Source organism: Falco peregrinus, chromosome Z (assembly GCF_023634155.1).
Source record: "Falco peregrinus isolate bFalPer1 chromosome Z, bFalPer1.pri, whole genome shotgun sequence".
Taxonomy (NCBI): domain Eukaryota; kingdom Metazoa; phylum Chordata; class Aves; order Falconiformes; family Falconidae; genus Falco; species Falco peregrinus.
In genome coordinates, this window is record NC_073739.1 from 85,192,611 (window position 1) to 85,211,844 (window position 19,234).

The 19,234-nt window shown below is 42.6% G+C and overlaps 1 protein-coding gene across 7 annotated transcripts in view; it reads right to left on the bottom strand.

Moving 5' to 3' along the window:
* ATP8B1 (ATPase phospholipid transporting 8B1) overlaps positions 1 to 19,234 on the bottom strand; it is a 42,349-nt gene that overhangs the window by 22,431 nt on the left and 684 nt on the right. For 3 of the 7 annotated variants that reach the window (XR_008744836.1, XR_008744835.1, XM_055791271.1), the window contains exons 2-3: positions 4,451 to 4,643; positions 860 to 957 (exon numbers count right to left, since the gene is read on the bottom strand). Coding sequence is in view for 1 of the 7 variants with exons in the window: in XM_055791271.1 (XP_055647246.1) it covers positions 860 to 957; positions 4,451 to 4,631 (279 nt within the window). In the remaining 6 variants the exon portion in view is untranslated. Of the gene's footprint in view, positions 1 to 859; positions 958 to 4,450; positions 4,644 to 5,646; positions 6,502 to 18,410; positions 18,489 to 18,660; positions 18,750 to 19,234 lie in introns of those variants that run through there. The other 4 variants (XR_008744833.1, XR_008744834.1, XR_008744832.1 and 1 more) reach the window with 4 other exon arrangements.

The following is a 19,234-nucleotide window of genomic DNA, read 5'->3' on the forward strand; positions in this document are numbered from 1 at the left end:
GGCAGTGCCCTCCTCTGCCTGGGCAATCTTCTCTGTAATGCCTTTTGACATAATTTGCTAAATACACGATGCCACTATTAGTGATACAATTGGTCTCGGGCAAAAACTACAAATAATGAATCCAGACACCAAGGACTGTTAATTAGACTTATTCAGAAGGGACAACATCAGATTCAGGAAGGTTAACTCTCGTGAGTGCTAGTCCCTACCTTCCATTTGAATAGCTCCAGTTGTAGAAGTTTTACTATTAAATGTTCATAGTCACGCATGAGACAATCCAAACTACCTCAGGTCTGCAAGGCAGATATCTCAGTAGGTACAAGAGAACCACACAAGCCAATGCACCACAGGTAAAGCTGGACAGCCCAGTGTCACCCCACAGGCCAAGCCTCTGTCACTCACAACCAGTACGACATACAAGCACATATAGCTTTATTACTTTGAAAAGTTAACATAATAGGGTGGATTTAGAATGACACTGTTTAAAAGAGTAGACATTCCAAACATATATTTTTAAGTGTCACAGTTTAGCTTAATCAGGATATTGCTTAATACTACACCGAGACTTGTTATATGAAAGATGACACCTGTGCTGGTGTTTGCAACAGCCACAGCTGAGCAAATAAATCTCGGAATTCGGACTGAGGGCACTTGGCTTCTAATTCTCTATCTCGTCTTTAACAAGCCTCTCGATACTTCCCATTCAGTTCTATTTCCCCACCTTTGTGGGAAATCCTAAGGAAGCGTTAATTGTGGCTTTTATACTAATCACCAGTGGTTCGAAAGGTCTTACTAAGATTAGGAAAGTATTCACCCCAACAAGTACTATTAGCACAGAATTGAGATAAAGAAAACTTACTGCATATTTGCTTTTTTTGAAGCACAGAAATACAGTTCTCTTAAACTGGGGCTGTTCGCAGAAGTATTGATCATTCGCTTTAACTTGCCAGCTGCAGTCTGGAAGAGACAAGGCAAAATGGGTCAATACCTGATTGTTACAGACACCAGCGAACAAATCTGCCAGTTTCAGGTTCTCTCTCAAATGCCATCTTTTAAAGATACTTTCAGCTGCAACAAGACTGGTACCTGCTTTTCAGTACACAGTCTAAAAAAAAGTTTTCAAGAAGTTTCCACACTATTTGTATTTATTAACAATTAAAATATAATCTGAGGTAGGAAGGAGTGTTGATTAACAATTTTCAAGTTCTATGAGGAACTGAAAACCTATTAGGGTAACATTTTTTAATGCTACATTCCCTTCTTTCCCTTATTTTGGTTTACTTTTGTTATACCTGTGAAGTGCTAAGCACTCAAAACAGGGTTTCCAGAAATGAAAAGGTCCACTCAACATTCAAAACCAATTATTTCTTATAACCATAATGTGCAATGGTTTTCATTTACAGCCGCAAAAAAGGTGAAGATCTGAAGTACTCATTTTATTTCTTCATCCATCCATTTTGTTGGATTGCTTGAAAACTTAGGAACACAAATTGCATTTTGCAGTAAAACTTAACAAAAGCTAAACAAGTGATGTCTGCAACAGCCTTCTGAAGTTTTGGACCAGAAGTGCTAACAAACCACCACCTCTGCCTTCAGGTCCCTATCGTTAATCTAAGTCCTATGAAGTCTGCCTAGGGTCTATACTTTTGTAGGATATAGGTAGCTTTTGGCCAGCCACTATTTACTCCTAGAGTGACTTCTGCTGTCAAGTTATCTTCCACGCCCCCTCTTTCACAGACTACCTCTTTCCCTCCAGATCCTTCAAATCCCTTTCCAGCCCCTAAATCTGCATCACAGACAGCCCTACTAATCCTGCTACCCACACCCACAAGTTCAGGCCCTGCCCACATCAAAGAGATTCCCTGCTGAACTCATTCATTTTTAAGCCGACTCACAGGAGCACTTTGCCTGCCTGCGAAGGAGGCAGCAGACAGTATTTTGAAACTCAGCTTTCCAGACTCACCAGCCAAGTATCTCCCCCTTTTCTCCAGCCCACATTAATTGTCCTTAATAGGCACTTTTTTTGGTTTTGTGGGATTCCCATGACCTAAGTGCATCCAGCACTACAGAGCATGGATGGTGTGAAACTCCCAGAGGCAGAGGCATGGCATGGGACTGGCAGCCACTGCCAGGGAAGCAGCTGTGAAGGAGCTGTAAGGGCCAGCTGTAACGTAGTCATGTCTGGTAAGGCTGACTAAGACTTAAAAATGCACATCCAGGCTCAAAGCCTTACCCTCCCCACCCCCAACACATAAAACAAGTTCTCATTTGACGTATCTGGGATTTTTACTGTGACTGTACAACTTTCATTTCCAGCACATTGGTTGGAAGCTGACAAAACAATAGAGAAATATTTATCTTGCTGTAGCACTTGTATTTAAGATTGCATAAATGAAAGCATACAGCAGGTGATGAAGATACATTGTGCATCCTGGCCAGAGCTTACATAGGTGTGCTGCGAGTCACAGTGTTTTAGTTGCCTTACATTAAATTTAAAACAAAAAAATACTGGAGGACCAGGTTTCAGTTTACAAGAAGATAAACATTACTGAAGTGCATCAATTGAGAAAGTTATTAAATTTTACCAAAATGACAGGACTGAAGAAAATTGTAAACATGTCTAGGAGAGCATTTCTTCACCACACCCAAAAGACATTGCAGTGTTGATAAAACCTTATCATCCCAGATAGAAAATTGGCAAATGAGGTCTTAAATAAAACCTGTGTGAAGGAAACTACCTGAAACCACTTTAAATTGCTTAGAAGTCATATTAATATACCTAATATTTGGGAAGCTGCATCAGTAATTCATCATTTATAAAGGAACATAAAGGGAAAACGATCTTTGTCGAGGGAAAAAAGTAAGAAGTAAAAAGGATGACACTGTTCCAGTACTACCTGAATATAATTAGCTACTGAACCAATCAACAGAATCTACAAGTTCCGCAACTCATGCCAGGAAATGATCTACTAACCAGAAAAAGCAGGCAAAAAGGATTTAAACAAACAAACCAACCAACCCCAAAGGGTCTAAAGAGATTTAAAAAAAATTGACAAAGTTTGTCAATTGCTTACAAGCTCTCTGGTTAAGAACACTGGCCTACCAAGCCTGCATGGTAACACATCCTACCTCCTTAAAGCTTTTGCCCTAGCTCAGCATTCAAAGGAACTCTGCCATATCCATAGCTCTAGTCCGTATTTTGGATAATAACTTGGGTAACATTAACTGTACAGACAGTGGAACCTTGTAGTTACACTGAACCAGCAGGAGCTATGAGCCCTTTCGCAGGCAGAATCAAAACTCATCTCTCTGATTTCAGATTCTTGCCAATTCACCAGGATAAAGGACAAGGCACAGTACACTTCAGAAACGAAACTGAAGGTGTAGGAGGTCCTGGGGGAGGGGGGGGGGGTGTTGTTGGTTTTTTTTTTTTTCCCTCTTGTGCTTATACTAGGCCACAAAGCAAACCTGTGGTTACTTGTGTACCACATCTACAAAATAAAGTATCTGGAGGAAAAGACATTAACAAAAAAAAGGGAGGGGAGTCAAGCAATGGTCATGATGAGAACTCACAAAAATATGATGGATGATGTGTTTATTCTATAGACTATTATACCTCAGTCATCGTAAAAACCCCTCAAAACTAAACACATAATAGGTGGTTATAAAATGAAAACATGTAATAGGTAGTTATAAAATGGGAGGTGATCAACTGTTCCTTATTGGTACACAAACAGGAAGAAATCTGTATGTATTAAACAGGCCTTGGTTAAATAAAAAGTACTCGCACTGCAACACTGAAAAAGGGAGTATTTAGGGGAGTTACAGACTTTCCTTGGAAAGAGGTTAAGGATAGGTATGTCTAAAACATGCCAGAAAGGTTCCTCCCATTTACATTTCTATGCTGGCAGCAGCACAGACTGCACTTGATGTGTTTCTTTGAACTCCTCCTACTCACCTTTTTGTGATTTTGAAACTACTGCAAATAAATAAAATCATGAGGCTACAAAATTAGCATTGAAGCCAGAATCTCATCTGTGCAAGAGCTGAAGCAAACCAACTGACTAAACCACAACAAATTGGTTTATGCTGGTTCAAGTTTCCAGATGATGGGGAAGACAAGCATCTGAAGTTTTGTTTGAGCAGTTCTCAGGCCACAGGCTACATACATCTAGGGACTGCCTTAACTGTGGCAAGGTCACTGTGCAGATCATCAGCTGTATACAATAAACAGTGGCACAGAACTCTGGTTACAGACTGGAATGACACTGATTTTCATTCTGACATTTGTTAAATTGAATTGCCATCAATTACTCCTCCACAGATTCAGACAAGCCATTCCAAATCCTACCTAACAAATAAGCGCAAAAGTCAAACTGATCCATGTGTAGCTCAGCCTCTGTATTCAGGACCATTTGCTACCCAAATCATATTTCTGTCATAACTTTACCTTTTTTCAATTGTTCTTGGCTCTCCTCAGTGTCTCTGTTGATTTGGTTTTGTCCTGGTTCAACCGGAGGCTGCTGACTCTGCAATTCATCCTCAGTTTCATCATCACTGTATGGCATATCCTCATCATTAGGCTGGGAATCCTCATCAAAGGTGGTCTCCGAATCCCTTTCTGAGCTCATGCTGCTAGCACCCTATGACCATTTTATAAAAATTAGGGAAAGGAGTTAATGTAGCAAGTGCTGGAAACCACATCTCTGTTGATGCTGGTCACCAAAACCCACATTCGAAACCAGTTTCCTTTGAACAGCGCAGAGCACAGGCTCAGTTTTCAAGCGCAGACCCAAGTCATGAGGCAGTTATTTTCACAGCAAGTCCTTCATTACCATTCTGCCATATGTAATTACACATGCTCACACAAAAGACTAAGGAACGCCCTGCACTTGTGATAGAGGACACCTTGAGCGGGATGTAGGAACCAGGGAGCCCACAAACATTTGCCTTCTACTGCTCATTACATCATCCCCTGCGGAGCCACAGGACCTGCAGTCCTGCTTGGCCACGCTGGGGCAAGGAACCAGGCACCCAGCCCTGGGCCAGCATGGGTCATGCTGTCAAGGGTTCAGGTCACACAGTTGGTTCTCCATCCTGGTCTGCCCAGTCTCACGCAAATCAGCCTTTGCTTCCCCTCATCTCCCCACAGGCCAAACATCAGTGTTCACCATTGCAAGATCCCACATCTTGGTGTTCAAATACCCGAGGGAGTTTATAACTAATTTGTGGTTCAACACACAAGACTGGTCAGTTGAAGCTGATGTGTATGTGCATACCTCTGCCTGAAGCTTTTCAGAAAGTGCATGTGTTCCCTAACCCTTGAGCATTAGCACATTATCTTCCAAAAAGGGATCTCCACTTTCCATAAAGTTTACTTAAACTATAGTTCTTGAAAACCTCCCAACATCATTGTGACTTGGGCTGCTGCAGTGCTGACCTCACACAGGAGCCTGACATGCAAGAGGGGATCCCATCCTCCTCCAGCATTTTAGATAATCGAGAATTTCTACAGCTTAAGCTATCTGCTTGTAAACAAAATCCAGAAACCATCTACTCATGTGTAACCCCCTCCAACCAACACCAGCAGCCAACCACCTGGACAACTCCTAGGTGGTCTTCATCCACATGTGGTCAGTTAGTCACCTTGCTGGACGTCCCGGCATTTTAGTAACTGATCTGGTTCACGGGTTCAGGCCATTCTGACGAGCGTGTCCTGTTCATCTCTAACCATGCAACATCCAAATTTGTTGTATGGAAGCTTAAGTTACTTGCACTAGTTTCTGCAGATTAGCAATTTCCAAAGAGGTTCTATGCTGTCTGTGAAAGGCATTGTAACAACTGTAATAAAATCAAAAAACCAACAGGAGGACGGGGTGCTCCATCACCTCAGCCATTTCTGCCAGGGCCCTGAGAACACCAATACACCTCTCTGGCCCTGACCAGCCATGTCCCAGCCCCCTGACACCCACGGGACCAGGAGCCACATTTTGGCTCAGCCCACAGGCCCTGTCTGAACTGCAGTGGAGGCGAGCTGGTCTCCAGCTGAGCTGCCCATGCTCCCTTCAACTCTGGACACTGTGGACCTCTGAAGGCATCGCTGGGCCTGATACTAAGCCTGAACTACACATCAACTTCCCGGCTTGACCCTGGACCTGCCTCATCACTGTGGCATTGCCTGTGGCAAGACGTCACCACGGCCTTGGGGTCTGTCCCACTTGCCTTGCATGTCCTGGGACCCCCATCGGCTCCCTGTTGCCGCTCCCTGGCAACTTCAAAATAAAACCAAGTTAAAAGATTGCTGCAGCCAAGTAACCTAACATGCACAGCAGCTAGCTACCAAGTACCCATCTGTTGACCCATCTTGCAAAAAGAGCCTGGTGTCACAAATGAAGGCCAGTGCCACCCTATACACCATATGCTGTTGCTTACAAAACCAGCAATCATTGAGGCTGACACCAAACCCTATTGACATCCACCTTAGTTTCTATTTTTGCAAAGCTGAATTGTCCCCCCTCCTTAATATCTCCTATAAAGACAGACATAAATATTACATGAGCACTTAATATGCTACTCAAATGACATGGCTGTTGGCTGGGAGCCCAAAGCATGCAACACTCATGAGCCGAGGCACTGCAGTGCTCACCCAGCGCACAGGCTAATGTTTCAAGACTGCCAGTTTATGAAAGAAACCAAAACCAGCAAGTATCATATGAACACACAGTTTGATTTAATATGAATTAATGCTACTTCTTCCACTACCCACTCAAGCTGTTGGAGCTGCTCACTGAAGTGATTAGCCAGGAATATGACAGCTAGTCACTAACACTGTTGTGGAACCTGAAATTTTTGTGAAAAGGTTGTTTGTTTTCCTAAATAGCCTTGGAGTTATGCAATACTCCTCAAGATGCAGGAGATTCAAGCTCAAATTCGGGCACCTGAATACCTCCCTTAATATTTTGGTTTATTTCTCCTCTTTTTACTTCTTTTGTTCTTTCTTGACTACCACTCCATCCACAAAAAATCTCATATTTCACCTGATACAGAAAGGAAGAAAAGTATTAACCAGAAACCTGAACCAAAAATTTACCTCCAGAGCAACCTACTCAACAACTTAATACACAGGGCCAGGACAACATGCACTGACATCATCACAGGAACTGGTCCATGATGCAATCCACATGGCTTCTCGCACCTGGTGGGGCAAGCAGCTGGCTATACAGCCCCCGTGGACCACGGTGCCTTGCTGTGGAGCTGCAGGCAGGTGGCTCAGGAGCCCCAGGTTATGTTGAGGTTTCATTCCCTCGGCAAGCCAGACGACACTGCTGAATTGGGTGTTAGTCTCCTGCAAACTCCAACTTGCTGAGCAGTACTTAAAGCCAGCACAAATGCTGACTTTTCCCAACTTTCTCAATCTAAACAGGGATATGAATAATCCTGCCTTTAGCCAACAATGCCTTAGCCTTGCAAGCAAGCCAAGGTCAGACTCTTCAACCACATGCCTGCTTTAGGGTTTACAGACACTCAAGATTTTCTTTGCACTGTATGTCTGTTCAGACAGAAGAAATTCCATATGTTTTCAATCTCAAATTGTTTGAATGTTAGACAAAGTCCTTTTAGAACAGGATGTAATGCTCAATTCCTCTTCGAAATGTATCTAGGATATATATGACTGCAAGAAGCCCTGCAGCAGTCAAGAATTCTACCATGCTAATACCTTACCTGGGGACTGCTGGCGAGGCAGAGTAGAAGATCCTTACACGCGCTGTCCTTAAAACAAAAAATATCACCAGATCTTTGAATTGCCCTCACTCTAAGACAAAATAAGCTTGTACCTCCGGCACACACAGAGATTCAGCCTTTAGTCTATTAATCTTAACTGATTAACTGATTAATGATTAATAAACTAATTAATCATGCAAAGGGTTAGATGGGATGTCAAAAAAATCTACTGCACTTGTTTTCTATTATAGATGCATAGCTAAATGGAAATACCTAAAATACAAACAGAAGCAGCCTGTGATGCTAGCTGGAAACGCCAGTGCAATGATTTGTTGGGGGGAAGTTCAAATCAACTGTATTCACCCCCTCAAAGAACTAAACTGCCAACTGGAAAATCCCACTAATAAAGGAAATCTCATTGTTACCTTGCAGGCAGCACAACTCTGGCTGCTGAGCTGATCTGTGCTGCAGGCACCACCACTATCATTGCTGCAGAAGACAACAACAGGCAGCATTTACTAACCCTGATACCATAAAACACGGAGGACACCATCTCTGCGCTCAAAGCCCTCATTGCTAACATCCCCGGTAGCTGGCAGAGTCTCCTGGCAAGCATCGCTGCCTGCATGCTCCGTATGTACCCTGCCTTTGGGGGACCAACAGCAGCCAAGGGGACAGCGGCCTGACTGATGGGGGTCACAGGCAGGGCTGCTGGTGAGCACGTGGCAGCAGAGGAGCCCAGGGCTGGCTAGGAGACTGCAGAAAATCACCCACAGTTGGAAGAGAGCACAGAGGTGTTGCAGGGCCAAGGACAAAGGAGTCTTCCAGTGAAAGGGTGACAAATTGGTTTAGAGTTAAGTTTCTTGACACCTAGTCTGCATGAAAAGGGCTAGGTGGGATGTCAACACGATGTCAGAAGTTCAGGGGAAGGTGGAGACGGATCACGATGTGAAAGGAGACAGGAGGAACCAGCAGCACAGAGCAGCAGAGGTGCCAACTAATCTTGAGCCAGCAGGGGACAGAAAGAGAGGAGAGTGCACATCCTCTGGCACCTGGATTGAGAACAGACACAACTGAAATCAAAGATGAATTAAACACAGCAGAAAGAGGTGGCCACGACTGATTTTTGCAGCAGTCACTATTCTGAAGAGAAAAAAAGGCACCATAGTGTTGTTTTTTTTTAAAAAAAAGCTAGAAAAGCTATGCCATGCAAGAGAAACAAACTATTTATGAACAACACTAAAATAAAATAAAAGCAATGGTCCATTCTTAAAGGGATCTACTCTCAGAAGACAGACAGACAATTTCTTATGTTTGTGTGCACTGCTTATGTTCAGACTTGAGCTGAAATAACAATCACTTACAAAATGGTCTTTCCACCAAGTCAAAAAAAGGGTTTGGTTTGCTGGAGCTGGATGTAAAACGGTTTCAAACAAGATCCCACCTGCTCTTCCCATCTCACAACAACACAACCAGATATGAACACTGCTTCTATGGCTCTTGCATTGAATGGACTAATAAAAAAAGCTACAAATAAATAAGCTTTAGAAATTTCTCTGAAAGCATCATATCTCACATCAAGCTTAGGTTCAATCAATAATGATGTTAGAACATATGCAGTGGAAAAGAAAAATAATTAGAAAAACAACATTCCAATGCAAGAAAAGCTGCAGAGTTCTTCTCAGAGACAGAACAAGCATTTCATAAAACGAGATCCACTTGACTACATGTAATGCAGGCTACAAGTTTAAGCCCCAAAGGATCCTGCTGCCTGGGGATCAAGCTATGCGTTTGCAAGGGCAGCAAACTCCAGCCCACCAGAAGCGCTACACACCAGTAACTCCCCTAAATTCTGAAATAACTTCTAATGCTGCCAAAATTTACAGAGGTACCTTTGTAAAGGTGCCTGTGGAAACAGTTCTTGGAGGGCCTCAGATGGAACAGCCCAGTTGTTAGAAGCTGCTTGATAAAATACTCAAAAGATGACTCTAAAAAGTTGTTTCTTGCTTGTATGGTCTTCATTTTCTAGTTACTGACTTGAAGATGGGGCTTTCACTCCACCTCAGGTAAGTCACAAAAGCAGAAACCCTTACATTAAACAAACCCATCCAGCCTCTGAGAGCAGGTGTGCGGAGTACTGACAACTGGAACTGCAGCTGCTTTCACTTCACTTGCAGTGGGGTGGCCAGTGCGGCTACAAAGACCATCTCCTTTGCAAGGCTGGCGTTGGCTCCGAGCTTGGCAGGCATTGGCGGGGCAGCCATGCTGCCCAGGCTGGCAGGAAGCAACGGTTAGCTCCCAGTTCTGCAACAGTCTCCTTAACTTAGAAAATTAATCTGATCCAAAGCAGGGCTTGATGTACAGGGAGGTAAAAGAGATGAAAATAGTATTAAAGACAAGTTTAACTATACCTGCCTGAATTTACTAAAAGGGCAGAAAACTCAGGTGCAAATTCCACAGTGCTTTGGTCACTCAGGTTTTGTGTCTGCTCATGCCTCACGGCAAGCAGTACCAGCTTATGAGGAATAAATTAATCCTTGTAAAAAAAGCATTTACTGCACTTGTTTGAAGGCAGTAAAAAATAACAAAAAAATCTTACTCTAAATTCTCCTCTGGGTAGTCACTGCCTATGACACTGTTGCAAGAACTTGGGGTCACAGGGAACATAACTTCAATGCTGCAAATCAGATCGTCACTCAAAGTGACCCTAAAACAAAGTTACAGATCCATCTAGAACAAGATGTATGTATAGTAAAAGAATTAACATGCTACTAAATTTCTTATTTTTATTTATTGTGGATATAAAAGTCCATGACATGAAGCAGAACAAGCCTAACAATTACATACCCGTCAGTCATCAGTCCCTTGACAACATGCACACAGCTTACAGCCCACCACTGTCTCCTTAGCATGTTGTTCTATATGACAATCCCACACATTCAGGCAGTGCCTAGCACAACAATTTCCCAAACCTTGCCGTGGACTGTTGGTTTAGAATGTAACACCACCAATATTTTAATTAAGAGTCATAAAGCAAACTCAAAGAGTACAAAAAGCAAGCTCAGAGAGATCTTTCTGAACTACTTTAGTTCTCTGGAGTTTAAATAGGACAAAAAAGCTACATCAAGCTGTTTCACTGATATTTAACTACCTATTAAAAGAAGTAAATACATGAAAAGCCTAATCTTCAGATATATTGGGTCTGTCCCAGATTTGTTCACTCTAGAAAGATTACAACAGCCATCACTACAAATAAAAAAAAACCCCAAACCACAAACAACAAAAAACCACCGATACAAAACAAAGCAAAGCCCAGGTAAATGCAGACAAGCTTCCTGCCTCAGTAAGCCCCTGAATGAGGTCTTTCTTGGGCACCTGTCAAGATGATCCCAAAAGGAAATCTAAACAGCAGTTGACTAATCACTGCCTTGGCAGGCAGAAGGCAAACACTGAAACTTCCATAGCTACACCAATTCCACATTTATTGAATTATGTTCATGTGCCAAGCCCTTAATCTGAACATAAAGCTGTCAGGCTTCATACAGTTGTGAAACAAGGAAATGCATTTTGCAAACCAATAGGGCAACAGTCTTCTCCAATAAAACAGTAAAAACATTGCTATAGAACACTATCACCAACGTCCTGTTCAAAAAAATGAGAACCTATTTCAATCTCACTTGGTAAACTCCATCAAACATTTTTAAGCCAGTACTCTACCTGGAGCTCGAACACTGAACTAGTCAAATGTTACTTGTTTTCCTTGTCAGCAGCAATAATGTTGCAATAGAGTAACAGTTAAAAAACCACAATGATTTAATTTTGAAATTTCTCCACTCAGGTACAATTTCCATATTTATCAATATGCATGTTTTTAAAAGCCTTCCTATACTTACTAGATTTATTTCTTGACTATGTGTTACTGGAGAAATAATGAAAAGCAAAGCCTACTCACAGGAAGACTGAAAGCACACTTCCAAAACTGCAGCTAGAACACCATGTTAAACATTAATCTGTGGGGTGGGGGTTCCCCCCCCCCCCCCAAGGACCTTCTAGCAGATGCCTGATTAGTGCACTTACATTTTCCCCTAAGAGATAGAAGTAATTATTCTGCCATCTTCAGCTGTAACACATTGCTGCTCATCTTGCCTATAACAGATTTTAAGCTAAAAAGGGAGCATGAAACAAAGACAGCCTGCTAGGTAAACAGAGCAAGAGTGAACAGACACTTGCAGCACTGCAATCCAAACAACCAAAAAAGAAATCTGAGCCCAGAGTCCTCTGATGGCTCTGTCAAAGCAGACACCTGTATTTAAGAGGCTCAAGTCCATACCCAAGCTTATACCCTGACAGGTTTAAAGAATTATTTTGCATCCATGGGCAAACATTTAAAGAATGGCTCTAACAATGTTTGAGAACTGAAGTTTGTGATTGAAAAGACAGCTCATGATGCACTCTTGAGTAAGGTTGCAGTTTTGTTTCTTTAAAGTAACCTGGTCACCAGTATCAAGTCCTGGGCAAGTAAACAACCACTTCCTAAGGATCAGTTTATCCATCCTTTCTAATAATGCAGATACAAAGCGAAGCATTTAATTCAGATGACCATTTTGTAAACCTGACTGTGGAAAAGGGGGTCTGAAACATCTAGGTAGGGCACACCGAGACATGACTGGGTAACCCCCACCTCTTCATGCTACTAACAAAACCATCAAATTCAGCAGAACTCCAAGGAACGGAGATGGCTTCAGAAAAAGGAAGCTCTGCTGTACATAGTAGAGCAGGACATATAGAAAGGTGCATGCATTTTGCCTTAAGGCTAGCATTCTCAATCTAAAAAGACAACAGTGGGCTTCAAACAGAAGGAAAAAAAAATCAGCTTAAAACAGAACAGAGGCAATGAGCAGCACAATACAAAGGATATGGATGGTTCATCCAATCAACATGCAAAGATTTTTTTTTCACCTGGTGGCTGCAATTCATACGGCTATTATTAGCTATTGCTGTTCTCAGGGCGTCAGAAAAACGATTCCTGTTGAGTTATGGGATGAATACTTCCAATGCAGTTGCTTAAATGCAAGACTGTTTTCATAGCATGAAACACAGAGGAAGGGGTCGTAAATCACACCAGGAGCCCAGCTTCTCACCACACAAATTCTCCAAGGATTTTGTAAATATCAGAGAGAAACCAAAGTACTATTGGTTTTATTTGTAAAGTGAAATTCCTACAGTCTAAAAAGAGGTTGCCACCTAACTTTCCACCGGCTGGTACAAACAACAAAATGAGATAATAGCTGTAGGTGAGCATTACAGGACCTCCAAAAGAACTGTTACTTTGGGACACTGCACAGCAGTCCATCTCCCAGTCTGATAATCATCAAATTGGCAACATGGGTTCAGTTAATGGTTCTGCAGTTCTTGCTTGTTATTTAGTCCTCACAAAGCAGCAGTCAAAACCAAAGTCCTTCGATGGCAGGATATTGCATTTCCATTCTCACTTCATGATCCCTGCCAAATGCTTTAATAGAGTATCATTCTTCATTAAAAATGCATTAATCAACTAATCTACCTGTAACAAGACCTTCTATAAGGAAACAGGCAAATAATAAAACCAGATTTGCTTCCAAAATATAAGAGACAGATCACATATTACTCAAAACAGATATGCAATTTTACTGGTAACAAGCGCTTGGACAGGCAGGTAAGAGTCTATCTTCTGAGCAACTCCAACCTTCTAGCTAATCCTTATGACATTTTAAGACAAAACCCCAGTAGTTACTCAAAATAGCATGATTCTGCACAAATGGGCCAAGGAAATAACCTTAATTCCAAACACTACTAAGCTTCAGCTAGATTGCCATGCAAATGACACTCTTTAAGCACATCAGTTTATACTGCTACTTCATACATAACAGTTACATTTACTTCATTCAATGACTACTTTAAAATAATTGAACACCTCCAAAATTACATCTTCAACGCGACCGATTTTGTCTGTCATTTGTTCTGAAACACACTGATTTCAGTGTGCATTCTTACAGTATGCCATGGCCATGGCGAAATGAAGCTCTTGAAAGGTCTTGGAGAAAGGCAACTTCAAGCGTTTAGGTAACTAGTTCAAGTCAGCTGTGACTGGAGGCACGTTCTTGCTCATCTGAGGCAGTGTCTATCAAGTACCATCAGGGCAGTACATTAGAAATGGGGCAAACTGAATCCTGAAGCTGAAGCCTCAACTCCTCTAGGCCAACCAAGTACACCTTGCATTAGGCAAAAAAATCACAGCCTGTAATTCAGAACATATCCTATACAGTGCGCGCCCTTTAGTATCATCTTAAGTGGCCCCAACAACAACAGGAACTGGCACGGCTTGGTGCTTGGTACAACTGACAAGCAGACTCTGACCAGACATCATGGACAATCAGGTTCTTGGCAGTTGACACAGAGGCACACCCCAGTTGCCAGAGCTGCTTCAGGAAAACAGAACTACTGAACACTTACACCATGCGCTGCAAATGGGTCAGCTCACAGCCAAACTGCTCAAACGGAAATGCATCAGAACTGAGGAAATAAGCAGGGGTGTGTGCTTGTCTGTCAGAGCTCCCACAGCTCAGCAATTCCACCTACAGTAAAGACATTCTGGGTCAGGCATGCTTTTCTGAAATAAGTATGCTCAAACCACACTTGAGAGTGTAAGCTAATCAAATCCAAGGTAGTAAGGCAACAAACTCCACACCTTCTTAATTGCACTGTGACCCTGGAGAAAGTTCCCACCTTGAAACTGCCAACACATACCTAATGTGAGGTGACTCCGAATTCCCACCAAAAAAGGTTGAAATTCAAGTGATTAATACATGGCTACAGATAAAGTGCTCATGGTGAAGTAGTGCACCATCCCAGGACACCAGAACACACATCATACCTGACAAGTCCATGATCTTCACCACGTAACAGAACCACAAGAGATTCAAACAGTGCCTTCGGAGACTCAAGCTATCACTGCAGCATGAGAAATCTTCAGGGAACCTGTTCTGTAAGCTGCAGGACTCATATGAGAGTCAGCTTGGTTGTACAACCCACTGCTGCTGTTCACCCAGCCCCAAGTTTTATAGATATATACATGTATTAATACACACACAATTTTCAAATATATATATATTTTGAATCACAAATATATATGTGTATACATTTGATTCAATAGTAACTCATCTCACAGAAACCATTTATAAAACAGGTTGCTTCGAGCAATTTGTGACCACAAATTGTGCAGAGGCTACTTAGAATTTAGTCTCAATAGCAGAGGTTCACTTTCCACAAGCATTAGCATCATAAAGTTAACATCTTGTTGTAGCTATTGATTAGAAATAATGCATCTTACACCATTTGTACACTAACAGAAAATGAGTAATAACAGCAGCATTAACATCCACCAGAGGAAGAGTCCTGAAGGTGGTTAAACTCTAGTGAATGATTGATTTCTCCTTATCTCCCCTTACAACCAATTTTGAAATTTTGTCACCAGGATAAAAACCTGGGAATACCACAGCGCAGACAACCGATGGAGAGTTGCACATACACAGCTATATGCCAAGACACCATAAACCCACAGTGCCTCACTCAAAACTTTTAACATTATGCTTATCAAATCACCCATGTTTGAAGTGGGCAAAGAGAAGTGCCATAATGGCGCAGAATTAGGATGCTGGAGGAATAAAGACATAAGCAAACTTGAACTGTTACTTCCCACTGCATAAACAAACTGCTTTAGCAAAACACATGTACTAGAATGAGGCTGTTCTGCCAGGGAGAAATGCCTTGGCACAGTACTGGGAGGCAGCTACTGTGCCGCTTTCGGCTTATACTGCAATTAGAATCACACGCACCCAGCCTCGTACAACCTACTGAGAGCAACCACTCATTAAAAAAGGTGTTTCCAAAAAGGTGTTTCAGCTATACCTTTTTAACTGTGAGGATCAAAGACTTGCCAAGCCAGGCTATTTCCAGCTCCAAGAGATTTTTTTTATTGGCATCACACACAGCTAACCTTTCCACAGATCTTTCTCCTATGAGGAATTGACCCCAGTCCCTCCTTGGATGCTATAATGACCCCAACTACGTGCATCATCAGGATGTAAACATCAACATGGGGGTAAAATTATAACACTTAGGTACCACCAAGCTCTGTGAAATCTTGCTTTCTCCAACAGGTATTCTTTCCCTCAATCCTCACAATTCCCACCTCAGTTCTTCATGCTTGCACAAACTGGAGAAAAGCACCTCATTTAAAAAACAACACAACCACGTTCCTCACAGAGGGAGCACTACAATTAAACTAGGAGCCATTGTGTACTTACCAATATAGCTACCCATTACAATTTTAAGATTGCTACATATGGAAACGAATATGCACAACATGACAATATAAGTGAACTGATCACTGTGAGCCAACAGGAATCTACACAAGGAAAAGATTAACTAGTCACCAACAATCTAACAGAAAATAATAACAAAAAAGACAGACCTGTAACCTACAGTCCAAGTTGCCTGAGGCTAAGCAAGGATGGCTGAAGATGGGCCCCTTGCAGCAACAAAATAATAATTTTACCCATTATCTGCACTAGGATTTTTCATTAACAGATATGCAGACTTTCCATCATTTAAAGTCCAAGTCAAGACAAGTTATCTTTGCAGAAGATAAGTTAGTAACCTTTGTACAAGCTGGTGATGTGAGTATACTCTGAAGGGCTTTCAGCTTGCCTTTTACAGAGATCATTACGTTGCCTCTCAAAGTTCATGTTACAAAATGGCTTTTGTTTTAAAAAAGGAGAAAGTAATTATTTTTGTGCACACATAAACCGTATTGTTTGCCATGGAAGATTTTTGGAACTTTAAATACAGTTATTATCCTAGATATTACCCTCCCCCGTCAAAACCTGCCAGTATTTTTAAGTGTAAAAAATAAGGGTTACTTCCTGCTAACAAAGTTGGAGATTATGCAGTAATACACCTTTTCAGTCAGCATCTAAAATTGACACTAAAGGTATTTTCCTAAACTGACCTTTATTCAACACAGTTTGTGACTGAACCAAGAGACTGCATTACAAATGTAGCTTGAAACGCTTATATCATAAGCACACAGAGACCACCTGCTGCTCAAGAAGAATCCCTGGTATCGGACTTTAAATTGGGCTCCATCTGTAATGAAACAATGTTAGAAAACCGTTTCTTGGCTGACTTCTACCTCATGAGACTATGTGCATGCAGTAACAAAAGAAAATTTCTTTTAGGCAAATGGTGAAATTAACTTGCCTTGCAAAGCTTTCTTAAAAAGAGAGATTTCTGGTTAGTTCTCCAAACCCTTTCATGCCTCCTCAGGCAGAGAGTCACTTGGGCAAACGACCTGGTTCTTTCCTTCATTTGTTTCCTGTTTTCTCTACACTGCTTACTCTCCCCCCCTCCTTTTTTTTTCCCTATGTCGCTCGTTTTACATCTCCCTGTGCCTAACTGTACACCATTTTGTAAACAAAAGCATCCATGAACTTGCTGAAATTGTCCATCTCTACTGTCAAATTGAAAGTGTATTTCTAATTTATATACACACGTGTGAGGGGGGAAAAAAACCCCAAACCACACAACGCTAAACACACCGCTGCACAGTACAGAGTAATTTTGTAAGCTTGCCAAAAAGCAAAGGGGCAGCAGCAGTGCTCAGTCACAGAGCACAGCATCTTCAAAGCAGAGTTGAGAGCTCATACACCATCAGCCTCCTTGAGGTATAATGAGAACCATGTTCTTTGCCCCTGACAAGTACAGAAACACAGAGAGGTTAAGTGATTTGCCCAAGGCCATATGGTAAGTCACCGACAGAGCTAGAGTTAGGTTTCAGAAGCTCCTGGCAAATATCCTGCATTCAATTACAACTATACAAAGCATCTCATTTAACAGGGGCCAGATAAAGGGAAGGTCACTGAAGAACATCAAGCCCCCTGTAATTAAAACAAAACCAGTCAAACCCCTCCCCATATTTAAATGCAGGTAACACCTTATAGTCAGGCCCAATACCATCACCTATGCCATCAAAATAAAAGCCACAACAAAAGAAGGCAAAAAATAAGTTCTAGCTAATTTAAATAGAGGGCCTCAATGCAAAGCGAGCAAGTGGTTTGTTGAAATCACCATCACAAACTGCAAAGCAAGGGACTAGAACATTCACAAGCTGTCTCACAAAGACAAATGAAATGAAGAGAACAGTTTAGAAGTTACCAAAAACAATCTCTATGATACCTACAAGTTAACAAAGAGACAAATACTGGTGTGGGGCAGATGCAAAAGCAACCACACTCTAATGTGAACATCAGTAACAGCAATGCAGAAGCCGACAAGGAAAAACCACACAGTGACCAAATACCCCTTGATACCTGAACCAGACTTGAAAGAGAAAGACAAATAAAAAACTCAGAACCAAACAGAAAATTGTGAGCAAATTTGAGCCAGCACAGGCACTTATGCAGGGAGCTGAACCCAGGACTCTAGCAGCAGTTACAGAGGCAGGGACTATTCCAGAACCAGGTTAGCTCTAAGTCCCACTGATGCCCAGGGCACTCTTCTGTTTTCTTCAGCTGTTGACAACCAGACATCCCCCCACAGACACCCCCCCACCCCCCCAAGATAAAAGGCACCACACCGTTATTCATTACCAGAAACTATTTCTTGCCAGAAGCTCCCTGTACAGTATGCCTTCTTCAGTTTCAAAACGCTTGTGCTGACATTCAAACCTGCGGTGAAACGCTTCATTAGCTGCTCCATTTAACACGGTTCCATTCAGACTCTAAGTGAAGGGATGCTATTTAAGCTACAGACACAAACCAGTAGCAAACATGACTGAGATACTGATTTTTTGGGGTGTGTGTCAAAAAATACTTTTCATCTCCCAAGCGAGTGACTGACCTCACATGGAACTTTTCCAGGATCTTCTGTTGCAGAGTTATGATGGTTCCACAACACCTAGTACTGCTCCAAAGGCTGCACAAACATTGACTAATGAGTAAACACCCCACAACCCCGAAAGCGATTTTCCTCATTTACAGAGAGAAGGGAAGGGAAAAAAAAGAAGAAATAAAAGCCAGACGCAGAGCAACTAGCCCAGGGCCACAAAAGCAAGCCAGCACAAGAGCGGTACCTGCCGGAGCTCAGGCAGAAAGCCAGGCTGCCCCGACCCCCGCTTACCTCCTCGCGGGAGGCACCGGCTCCTGCCGCCGCTGGGCTGTCAGCTGCGGCACATCCCGCGGGGCCTGCGAGCGGTGCCGCCGGGCCGCGCTGCGCTGCCCCGCCGCGGAGGGCCTGAGGCGGTGGGGAGTCCTGGGGGGTGTCCTGAGGTGGCGGTGGGGTCGGGGGGGGGGGGGGGGGGGGAGGCTGAGGCCGCGAGCGAAGGCCTCCCGGGCACAGGGCCCTCACGCCACGCTCCCCAGCCGCCTCGACCTGCCCTGACGAAGCCACTCTTCCCCGAATGAATATTTAATTG